A 12,820-nucleotide genomic window follows, 5' to 3' on the forward strand; every position below is an offset into this window, starting at 1 on the left:
AATGTTCTTAAGAGAGGGACTTGGGGCTTGAGATCAGTGGATAATCCACTAGATAAATCAAGTCCAATGAAATCTTTTAAAATGTGTCCATTATTGCTACAGGTATGCTCTGTCATTTTGTAATGTAACTAATTTACTTATTCTTACAATGATAAAACCTGGTGAATTATAATAAAGTACAAAGTGCATTTTACCGTGAACTTTATGTGCATTAAAAGTAAATTAATGTGTATACATATACAAAGCATGGTCTAGATATTGTAAAAATAACCTTTCACGGCTGGCAGAAAAAATACAAGTCTATAAAAAGATCAAAATTTATTCTTGTCTTTGAGATACTGTAACAAGAAAGTGTTCATTTTTCAAGCAAAATTTTCTATTGATGTTCTTGGAAAAGAAAAAAATGACAAGTTAAAGCCCATAATTCACTATTTTTAAAGGATCAACATTCTGGAAATGTTTTAAAACATGAAATCTCCAGTACATGTTCTCACTGACACTGAAATTGAACTTTGCATTGGGAATAGCCATTATTTGTTAGGAGGCATCAACGGTATCCCTAGAAGTGGCAAAACGCAAATATCAAGCAACATCTTCTGGGGACTCTTCCTGGTTTTAGACGCTAGGGCCATTTCAATTTTGCCATGTTGCCCAGAACTGAAGAGTAAGCATCTATCCTTACAGACCACCTTACTTCCATGACCTGCTATTTCAAAACCCTATTGCTTTGTCCACATTGTTCAATCATTGCCTTCCTCCAATGAGTGACATGAAATCTGTACAATAATCATGTGATTAGCATATCACACCGACTTAACAGCTGACAGTGTAACTCATCGAATTCCTTGGGGTTGGACTTATCTCGAGAGGATGTACACAAGCCTAAAACATAACCTCCCGCCCTCCAAAAAAGTGTCTCTATTTGCTTAGGAGAGGGCCTTAGGAAAAGTATCACTCAAAGCCGCAAATTCTTGAAATCTGGGGGAAAAGCAGAAAAGAAAGAGTTTATGAGGCAAAATGAAGGCAAACGTTACATAAATGGAGATAAAAGGTGCAAGATGTAGACTTTATAAGTGTTATAAGGTTTAGATGAAGAGAGATTGTTTTATTTCTCTATCAACCTTGAGATTATTAACAGAGCAGAAGATCTTGTGTTTTGTTTTTTCATAGAAATCTTCATTTAATTGAAACAAACATTTTTATTGGAGTTTCCTTTATTTGGGAATTGCATGGAGGTAATATACAAAGATTAAAACAGCAATTATATCAGATATGGTTTTAGAGAAATTTTGATATGAGATTAAGTTTTGCTTCCAAATCTAATCCCAAACTATTTACACTGTCTTCTCTAAATTTTTACCTTATTAAAAAAATCTACTGAATCACCATATTGTATTTTGTTTTATGACAATAAATTATAAGTTTGCTCAACAAACTTCATTTTCATACTAAACACCTAGCTCTTTTGTTGCCATTAAAATTGTTGAAAATCAATCTTTTTATTTCAAACCCTGTTTCGACGCTTGAAGTTTCATAAAAGGATTAAAATTTCTTCATAACCATACCTTACTCTATTGTTCATTTTTTTTGGCTTAAGTTTTATTTTAATTCCAGTTAGTAAACAGACAGTGTTATATTAGTCTCAGGTGTACAATGTAGTGATTCAATAATTCCGTGCATCACCTGGGGCTCACCATGACAAGTGTACTCCTTGATCCCTGTCACCTATTTAACCCATGCCCATCCCTTTCCCCTCTCGTGACCATCAGTTCTCTATAATTAAGAGTCTGCTTCTTGATTTCTCTCTCTCTCTCTCTCTCTCTCTCTCTCTCTCTCTCTCTTTCTTTCCCTTTGCTCATTTTCTTTGTTTCTTAAATTTCGCATAGGAGTGAAATCACTTATTTGTCTTTCTTTAACTGACTTATTTTGCCTAGCATTATACTCTCTAGCTCCATCCATATTGTTGCACATGGCAAGATTTCATTCCTTTCTATGTCTAAATAATATTTCATCGCATATATTGCATCTTCTTTATCTATTCATCAGTCAATGGACGCTTAGTTTGCTTCCATAATGCTACTATAATCATTGGGGTGCATGCATCTCTTTGAATTACTGTTTTTGTACTCTTTGAGTAAATATGTAATAGTGTGATTGCTGGATCATAGGGTAGTTCTATTTTTTTAACTTTTTGAGGAAACTCCATCCTGTTTTCCACAGTGCCTGCACCAGTTTGCATTCCCACCAAGACTGCACAAGTTTTCCTTTTACTCCATATACTCACCAATACTTGTTTCTTGCATTGTTGATTTTAGACATTCTGACATGTATGAGATACTATCTCCTTGTACTTTTGATTTGCATTTCTCTGATTGTAAGTGATGATGAACATGTTTTCATATGTCTGTCAGCCATCCAGATCTCTTCTTTGGGGAAATATCTGTTCATGTCTTCTGCCCATCTTTCATTTGGATTATTTGGGTGTTGGGTGTTGAGTTCTATAAGTTCTTTATATATTTTGGATTCTAGCCCTTTATCAGACATGTCATTTGCAAATATCTTCTCCCTTTCTATAGGTTTCCTTTTAGTTTTGTTGATTGTTTATTTCACTGTGCAGAAGTTTTTTATTTTGATATATTCCCAGTGGCTTATTTTTGCTTTTGTTTCCCTTGCCTCAGGAGACATATCTAGAAAAAAGTTGCTCTGGCCAATGTCAAAGAAGTTATTGCCAGTGTTCTAGGATTTTTATAGTTTCAGGTCTCACATTGAGGTCTTTAATCCATTTTGACTTTATTTTTGTGTAAGTGGTCCAGTTTCATTCTTTTGTATTCAGTCTTCCCAATACCAATAGCTGAAGAGATTGTCTTTTTCACACTGGATATTCTTTCCTGCTTTGCCAAAGATTAATTGATCATATAGTTGTGGATTATTTTCTAGGTTTTCTACTCTGTTCCATTGATCTAATTGTCTATTTATGAGGTAGCATCATATTGTTTTGATCTCTATAACTTTATAGCTTGAGGTCTAGAATTGTGATGCCTCCAGCTTTCCTTTTCTTTTTCAAGGTTACTCTAGCTATTTGGAGTCCATTGTGGTTCTATTCCAATTTAAAAAATTTTTTTTAACGTTTATTTATTTTTGAGACAGAGTGAGACAGAGCATGAATGGGGGAGGGGCAGAGAGAGAGGGAGACACAGAATCGGAAGCAGGCTCCAGGCTCTGAGCCATCAGCCCAGAGCCCGATGCGGGGCTCGAACTCACGGACCGCGAGATCGTGACCTGAGCTGAAGTCAGACGCCCAACCGACTGAGCCACCCAGGCGCTCCTCTATTCCAATTTTAGAATTGTTTGTTCTGCCTATGTGAAAAATACCATTGGTATTTTGAAGGGATCACATCACACTGCTTTGGGTAGTATAGACATTTTAACATTGTTTGTTCTTCCAATCCAAGAGCGTGAAATGTCTTCCCATTTCCTTGTGTTGTCTTCCATTTCTTTCATCATTGTTTTATAGTTTACAGAGTACAGATCTTTCACCTCTTTGGTTAGGTTTATTCCTAGGTATCTTATTATTTTTGGCGCAATTATAAATGGGATTATTTTCTTAATTTCTCTTTCTGATGCTTCATTATTGGTATATAGAAACGTAAGAGATTTCTATAGATTTATTTTGTATCCTGCAACATTACTGAATCCATTTATCAGTTCTAGTAGTCTTTTGGTGGGGCCTTTTGGATTTTCTATAAATAGTTTCATGTCATCTGTATTGTTCATTTCAGAGGGTAACATGAGCACATATGTGTTGTGTGACTAGGAAGGTATGGTGAAAATGGGCATGCTCGGTGAGATTAAAGAATTGGCGTTGAAATTGAAATAAATAAATACTTACTTCATCTCATAATAACTGCACCTGGAATCGTTGCTTTCTGTAAACTTTCCTTAATAAAATGTTAACCAAACCTCAATTGCTCAAAGGCTTTCAACTTGTGATCATTACACTTGAAGCACGTTTTAATATTTGCAGGATTACAACAACATATCTTAGCAAAGATTTAATGTTTGTCTAAACGACACTCACTTAAAAATCTCTGTAGTTTTTATTTCTTCTGACACCTCAGTTATTTATGGTATGTGTAAACACAGGTCTTTAGAAGTTAACAGCTAGTGGAAGTGAAATTATTTTAAGTCCCAGTTGTTCCACTGTCCCACTGTTAATCTGCTGTTCTGGATTTATCCCAGTGGCTGAGAAGACCAAAGAGCAAGTGACAAATGTTGGTGAGGCGGTGGTGACAGGGGTGACAGCAGTTGCACAAAAGACAGTGGAGGGAGCAGGGAGCATCGCAGCTGCCACTGGCTTTGGCAAAAAGGATCAGTTGGGCAAGGTATGGTTGCATACATTTTATGTTGCATTTGCAAAGTCTCGGGATCACAATGCATTTTCATGGAAGGCAAGAATAAGATGCTTATTTGAAGGAGGGCTGACTCACCCTCCTCTCGTTAAAAAAAAAAAAAAAAAGATCTACCTTCATGTGTGCATTCTTTTTGGAGGCATTAATCCAGATAAATGCCGTGAAAACTGTACAGTAATCATGATTGTTTCATTTTCTGGAAGAAAGTTAATGAAATGAACAAATGTAATAAATATGAAAAGAGCTATGACATTTCAGAAAGAATGGGTGCTTTCACGTTAGCTATGAGTCTTGCAATCTCTCTTTGTTGAAACATAACAAATGCTTTGTGCCCAAATGACAGATTTTCAAAATGAAGATCTTTTAGTTGATTTCTTTATAATGACATCATCTCTTATTAAATGGTACATTTGCTTATCGCATAGCAGTTCATTTGCAAATACATGTTTGTGGGAACGAAGAGACTTAAATTGTATACCAACTGGAGATTGTGCTTTTGGGGTGATTTTAAAATTCTCAGAACTTTGAATGCATTTCTTGACAAATATGAGACGCTAGTAAGAATATACAAAAGATACTATGACTTTCATTTTGACAGGTAAGTGATAGAAAATGAGATGTCAACTGGAATATGAAATTTCATAAATTTCGAGACCACAGCAGCAGACATTTTTGCTGTTTCTCTGACACCATGGCCTCCTTGCTACTCCTTAAACAAACCAAGAACTCCCTTGCCCTGGCTCCTCTCTCTGTCTAGAAGGCTCTTCCCCAAGGTTGTATACTTGGTTCACGGCCTCATCTTCTCAGGTCTTGTTAAATGACACCTTCTCAGTGAGGCCTACCCTGTACTACTTGAGATTGGAGTCATTCTCTTCACCTCTGGTATTCCCAGTCTCCCTACTGTTTATTTTTTTCCTTTTATACCAAAGCATGTATCACCTTTAAGAATCATGAATAACTTACTTTTTTTTTAATATCTGTTGTTATTTTCTTTGCCGCCTCCTAAAATATAAGCACCATGAGGGTGGAATATATTGATTTTGTTCACTGATATTTCACAAGTATCTGGAACAGTACCCGACACATAGTAGATAATTAGGAATATTTATTAAGAAGGAAAAGAAGGAAGGAAATAAGTAAACAAGCAAAGTGATTTTTATTTCTGTATCTAATAATTATGTGGATAGTATAGCAACTGTGGCTATTCAACTATCTGAAAGTTATAACCAAAGAGATTTTGGAATAGATATTTTGAAAAACTATAAGAAAATAGCTTTACTTGCTGGCAAACTACTCTGGGTTATTTCCACTCCATACAATGCTATGTAGCAGGCCTGCTTTGATGGATCATTAAAACATTGATATTAGAAACACAGGACTAAAAACCTGTGACATACTGAAATTTATCACATGTATTTATATCATCTGGGAAACTTATGCTAGTTATAGAAAATCTGGGCTGGGCTTCTAGTGAAGTTCTTCAGCCTACACTGAAATGTATGGCTGGTGAAGGTAGTATTCTTCTGTGTGGATTACGCTTTTCAAATAATCATATTTCTTGTGCTAATAGTCATACAAATTTCTACGTTCTGTCTCAATTTATAATTATATTTGTAGCTTTAGTACTTTTCAAAAGTTAGGAGGGACCGCAGGTATTAGTACAGAAGCAATTAACCTGTTTGGTGTCCTAGATTCTTCTGCCAAATTTGATAGAAGCTGTGGACTCTCTTCTCAGAAATATACACAATGAAAGGCTTAGGGGGATCTTGGAAGCCCATAAATAGACAGAGTCCATGATTTAGACCAATTCTCTGTGCAGATGGGGAAAGTGAAATCTGCAGAGGGAAAGCGAGCAGTCCAAGATCACATGGCCAATTGTAATTGATTGGATACCAGTACGGCTTTTCCCATCCACTATGTCCCTTCCCTAATCACTTACCTTCCCTTTGAGCTTTTATAGCTGACTTGTGGACAACCAGAAATAACTGGAAAAATTCTATGCTTCAGAATATTAAAAACAGGGAAACATGTACCATCCGCTTCCCACCCCTATGTAAGGCCTACAGTGTAAATTGCAAATAAGGCATGAAAGTGCTTCATTTCTTAAGAAATTGGGCTTGGTTTTTACTTTTCTAAAAATATTACTATTATCTTCATACTTTAAAGCAGAAATCTAAATGATATAACAAAATTAACCATTTGGAGATATTTCTCTTATGTGTACTTACAAGTTCTTCCAAGTTTTTAATATGAAAATGAAGCCATAATACCTAGAAATTGCAGTATAGTTCTATAAAAAAAAATTAAACTAGAATTTAAATAGCTGATTTTCATCCTTGCTCTATCACCAACAGGCTGGATGACCTTTTGAGAATCTCCTAAAACTCTTTCTCAAATAATGAGAAACTATACCAGAAAACTGTTAAAGCCCAATTTAGCAACAATGTTCTGAGTTTCTATTATAACTCAAGAAAGATGCTAATAATCTTTCCGTTGTGGCTGTATCTATGAAATCCCCCAAATGCTAGAGAGTTTAGATAAATCATTCAATTTGCTCATTATGAGATTGTGAAGTAGTGTAATTTCATCATTCAAACTCTGATCAAAATGATTCTGGTAAATGGAAATAAGCAAATTATCGAAGCTTTAACCACTTGTTAATGATTCCATCGACATACTCATTCTTCAGTCAAGAAATAATGCTTGCTCACTGTATGTCAGAAAACTATACACTGTTTTTTCTCTTCATTAAGCTTACAGTCTAGTGACAAAGATTAATAATAAGCATCTAATTGCCACACAATATGTATGCAGTTCTAAACTGTGAAATGCTATGGAGTACATAATGCTGAGGATATCCCAGCTAGTATGCAATAGGGGTAAGGGAGAACATTACAAAGGCTTCCCTGAAGAAGTGATGTTTGCACTGAGATCTAGAAAAATGGCTGGCAATTAATAAGCAAGTGGAAGTTGGAGAAAAAACATTGCAGGCAAAAGTAACAACATGAGGAAATCTCATGTGGTAGGAGGGGACTATGGACTGTAGCTGGAGCCACAGAAAATAAGGTAGAAGGAGCTGGAGAGGTGTGTGGAGGTCACATCCTGGTTGGCTGGGTTGAGAATGTTGGTCTTTATTCTAAGAATGAAGGAACCTATTAAAAATTTTTAAGCAAGGATGTCAGCTTATAATTTTGCCTGTTGAATAGATGTCTCTACCTGTCAGGCAGGAAACAGATTAAAGGGAGGGAAGAGTGGAAACCAGGGACAGTTAGTGGGCTATGATGGAAAGAGGAGATGAGTGCATATTCTAAGATGTTAGTGGGGGAAGAGAAAGGAAAGGATTAATTTGAAAACTATGTAGGAGGTAATATCAACAAGATTTGGTGGTTCATTTCATGATACTGGAGGGAAGAGGGATATGATTAGCAGGACTACTGGGTTGTTGGAGTGGACTGTTGGCTGTGCCATTCTGTTGGCAGTTGGTGCTTCTCTTGAATATCAAGAACACTGCAAAAGGAGTGGCTATATTGATGTTTAGCCCTCATGCCTTTTGAGAGTATTTGGCTCATTACTCCCTGATTAGTGGAACAAATCTCCCCCCACCCCCCGCCCGCCCATTTCTTTCCTCCATCCTTCTCTCCTTCTTTTCCTCCCCTTCTCCCTTCCACCCTTCCTTCTTTTCTTTATTTCCTCCCTGTGGTGTTTTCTCTTCCCCTTTTTTTTTTTCTTTAATCAAGAGCTCCAGTAGCTCATTTTGGTTTTTCTGGTTTTTGATAAGTTTATTTCTTTGGGAATGTTTGCTTTGGTGTACTCTATCTCCTTTTGATGTTAACAGAGAGATATAATGACAGATATGTAAGTATTATTTTGAATTTGAATTTCATATGAATGAAGCTATCCTTAGATCTAATTTCTAATTATAAGACATTAGATTAAAGGACAAATAGGATGTCTTGAATTTTAAGAATTTACTTTATCAAATATTATTAGCTCCTCTACTGAATACATTAGAATAATACATCTACTGATCTATATTTTTACCTGTGTGCACACAAGAGGTTATAGCTACACAATTTATTTCCTAAAGCTTATTTGATTGGCATGGTAGAAAACAGGCTGCAAATGCACTGGCAGAAATACTCGATCTTTAAGTTCAAGCAGAGTTATATAGACAAAATTTGTTTACTACTTCTATTGAGAACAAGTTATCTGCTGATACCAAGACTATTACAAACCAACAATCAAGTAAGAGGTTCTGTAGTACATTTATGTGTGCAGTATACAGCTAGTCACTACATTGACTCCATTACAACCCCTCAACAGTGCTTTGCATGTGGTTACTGCTTAAATAAATCCTTGCTGAACAAATGAGCGTTTATTTATTGCTTTCTGGAATACTCTAGAAGAGCTGGATCCTCAGTGTCCCTGAAGTCTATACTTTTGTAAAATATATATTTTTCAATTTATAGAGAGTGAAAGTTCTGCATCTCCTATAGAGCCACTGACTGACAAATAGTACAGGAGTCAGCTTCATTATCACATGCCATTTAGGCATTGAACTATCTGCATGGAAATTAATAGGTTTCATTCAGGAAATAAGCTTGAAATATCTATAGCCTCAGATACTTGAAATATTCAAGTTCATCTGTTTTTATTTTTCCTCAGAATCAGAGTGAAGTGCCTAAACAGTATGAAAAAAATAGATCAGATTTTAAGAATTTTTTACTGGCTCCAGCCTACTTATCTGGAAAATATTGATTTCAAATGGATAGTAGCATGCATACGCTGTGCTCCTGCATTAATTCATAAGAAGATAGCTAACCAAGTTTGTGCTGGAGGAGTAAAACACAGCAGGAATGAAAAATAACAGGTTTGACATAATTTATAACATTTAAATGTCCTTCTACTTAACTTTCCTTTGACTTAGCAGAGCTACGATGTCTAGCTTGATGCAGACTTATTTTTAAACACTTGAGTATTATAGACTTTCTAATCAAATAATCAGATGATGGATGTTGACATCAGCTAACTCATTTATGCTGATTTCATAAATAAGCCAAAGGTGACAGTCAATCTTTCAGATTTCTTTGAAGAAGCATATACCTATTATAGGTATAATCTTAATAGTGTATTGTTTATAACAAGGTAACAGGAGATGTCAAGATTAACAGCATCATAATCTTAGCTTAAAGCATGTTGTAACTAAAGAAAAAACCTAATTGATCTGATTTCTTTGTTTTAACATGTCTATAATCAGTAATATTTTGCAATGTGGCATATAAAAAATCAATATTTGAAGCTCATATGAAAGTCCACTAATATTACATGGAGTCTCTCCACTTGGAAACACATCTGTTATGTTGGACTTTCTTTATATCTCATAATATTTCACTGGGTTCGGGAAGGACTAATCATGATTCCTAATGACACTTAATCTTGTAAGGTTGTGAATGGGAAGGTGCACAATAATTGTACATGAAGTTGTAAGGAACATAGGCTTATGGTTATGTTTTCATTAAAATTCAATAGCATTCATTCATTTAATGGGTACTTTGTATGTGCTGGACACTCAGCTGGGCACCATGAGGAATACAGAGGTGGATAACACACGGATAGCTCCAGCCTTCAAGAAATGTGGGGTCTTGGCATAGCACTGACATATTTACCCCTGGGAAAAAGGAGCATCTCTGCTCTTTGAGACTGTGTATGTATCTGTAAAAAGTACATATCCACCATAAGGGAAAAAATGCTTGTTGTTAAGAATGAGAGAGAGATCTGTACTCTCAATATATATTCTACTTTAAATTTTGTTTTTGTCAGCAGGCCATGAAATTACCTCACACACATAGAGATAACAGCCACAATATTTTAGCTGTTTAGACAGAAACATAAAAATTCTCCCACCTGAGTCCTAGGACCAGTTGTTAATAATGTGTAAGGATTATAACCCCGCAATAGATACATGACCACAAATCCAATTTCTGTCTTCAAAGAACCAGTTGTGATAGTAGTTGTGTTTGTTAGAAAATGTATTATAGGAAGAGTCTGATAGAACTGCTTCAAGGCACACCAGCAAATAGCTTTAAACCATATTTCTGAAATTGGCTTATTCCTTCATAAATGCTTAATGTGAATTAAAATTCAGTGAATGCACCGTGAAAGCAATAACCATACTTTTATGAATCAGTCTTTACTGTGCATGTGGCTAACACCTATTGCAAATGTCCCTTCACCTGCAAAAAGAACATGATAATTTTGATAGTTTCATGAATCAGATACTATTATATGTAGAAAGATTTCAAGCTAAGGTGTTTTCATTTTAAAACTCTGCTACCATCTGAGCCGTATTTCCACCTCGTAATTCAATGGAAAACCTGGAAAAAGAATATTAATATGTTTCGGTGACAGGAATAAAGGTAATAGATGTATTTTTTTCATTATGACATACAGTAGTCATTTCCCAAACTTCAATGATAATCAGTTTTCTTGTTTCTAAAAAGTAAGAATAATTCGAATTTCTGCCCTTTCAGATATAGGCTTTTAGTTTTCCAATTTTCAGGGAGATGGTTGAGGGTGTTTGCTTTATCAAAAGAAAATAGATATTTAAAAAACACAAAAATCTAGGGCAAAATATATTTACTTGAATTCAAAGGAATAGAAATAAGGTAAATGAGATGCCAATTGTGTTTTGCATGCAACTACACAATTATGGAACTAGAGTTGAATGATATATCTCATCAACCCAATTGTTCCCTGATGAGGAGAAAATAAGTAGTTTGTAAATTCAAATAGGAGGTAATTCTTTTATAAGAAATTTTATCAAAACTTTGCAAAACATTGAAATCTTTAAGTTACAATTTTTTAAAGTTTAAATTCAAGTTAGTTAACATACAGTGTAGTCTTGGCTTCAGGAGTAGAACCCAGTGTTTCATTATTTACATATAACACCCAGTGCTCATCCCAAAAAGTGCCCTCCTTAATGCCCATCACCCATTTAACCCTTCCCCCTACCTACTGGCCCTCCAGAAACCCTTAGTTTGTTCTCTGTATTTAAGTCTCTTATGGTTTGCCTCCCTCTCTGTTTCTATCTTATGTTTTCTTCCCTTCCCCTATGTTTAACCATTGTGTTTCTTAAATTCCACATATGAGTGAAATCACATATCTGTCTTTCTCTGACTTATTTTGCTTAGCAGGATACACTCTAGTTCCATCCACATTGTTGCAAATGGCAAGTTACAATTTAAATATTCCTCTATCAGGTGATTCTAGAATCACTAAACAGATATTTTGAAAATTCTCAAAGTAGTAATTAATTCTTAATATGGCTATGGTGGTACATTAATACAAGGAACACTGAGCTAGAAATTATGTGTTTTGAATAAATAAATAATTGAATGAATAAAAAAGTTTTTTTAAAAGAATATATATTTTATCTTCCTGGTTAGAAGTAGAAACTACCTTACTTTTCCTTTGTGTTCTTCACACTAACACAACATAATAAATTTATTTGGAACTGAATTCATAAGAATGAATTCATTTGGCAGCTTTTTAAATTGTGAACTATAACATGTGAACTGTTAATTTATGAATTTTAGAATTTAAGAGTTTAAGACTAGAATTTAACTGTCTGACAAGCCATAATAGCAAATTATCTCCAATTCACATACGTATACACACTTTATCCTATTTAATTGTTGGAAATCCTCAAAAAAGTGGAGAATTGTCCTTTCAATATACACTGTGCTAATTTATGCCACAAGAGTTTTCTGAGTATGTACATACAGCTTTGTCTGAAGGGCCCAGTTTTTGGCCAGTAGACTGTGTATTATTTGCTATCTAGTGAAATTGGAGAAAGCACGTGCTCCAGCTACATCACTGAGTTTGAAGATTAATATAATTGTCATGAAAAGCATACAATGGCATTAAAAATACTTCATCTTCAATTTTTACCATTATGATGTATGTAAAGTAGGCACCTTAAAAAGTAATCTTCACTAAATACTAATAACTGCTTAAAGTAATAACCTTTCCCTCGTAGTCTTTCTGCAAGGGAAACTAACACTTGGGAATTTAAAACAAAAGCAGTTCACAAGTTTTCTAATTAAAGCTGCTCTATATCTGTTCTTTTGACTCCCCATGATAGCCACTGACCTTTATCTTTGTACTGGGTTTCTGATTTACCTGCATCATTTGATTTGGTCATGTGTAGGAAAAGCATGGCTCAAAGCTCAGGGCATGGGCTTTAAGTCAGGGAACATGGAATTGGTCTTGTCTCCCTCTGCTGAGTGATATCATCTCACCCCTCTGAGCATGGATTTTCTCATCTGTGAAATAAAAGGGCTGGATTAAATGAAGTCAAAATGTTTTAAGTATGTTTAATGGCTTGAATTTTAGGCCAGTTTGTTCAGTTA

General features: G+C 35.1%; 1 protein-coding gene across 4 annotated transcripts in view; it reads left to right on the forward strand.

Moving 5' to 3' along the window:
- SNCA (synuclein alpha) overlaps nucleotides 1–12,820 on the forward strand; it is a 155,114-nt gene that overhangs the window by 15,719 nt on the left and 126,575 nt on the right. For all 4 annotated transcript variants that reach the window (XM_019464356.2, XM_019464365.2, XM_019464383.2 and 1 more), the window contains exon 4: nucleotides 4,240–4,382. In XM_019464356.2, the coding sequence (XP_019319901.1) occupies nucleotides 4,240–4,382 (143 nt within the window). The remainder of the gene's footprint in view (nucleotides 1–4,239; nucleotides 4,383–12,820) is intronic.

This window comes from Panthera pardus, unplaced genomic scaffold (assembly GCF_024362965.1).
Source record: "Panthera pardus isolate Hobbes unplaced genomic scaffold, ASM2436296v1 HiC_scaffold_13, whole genome shotgun sequence".
Lineage (NCBI taxonomy): Eukaryota > Metazoa > Chordata > Mammalia > Carnivora > Felidae > Panthera > Panthera pardus.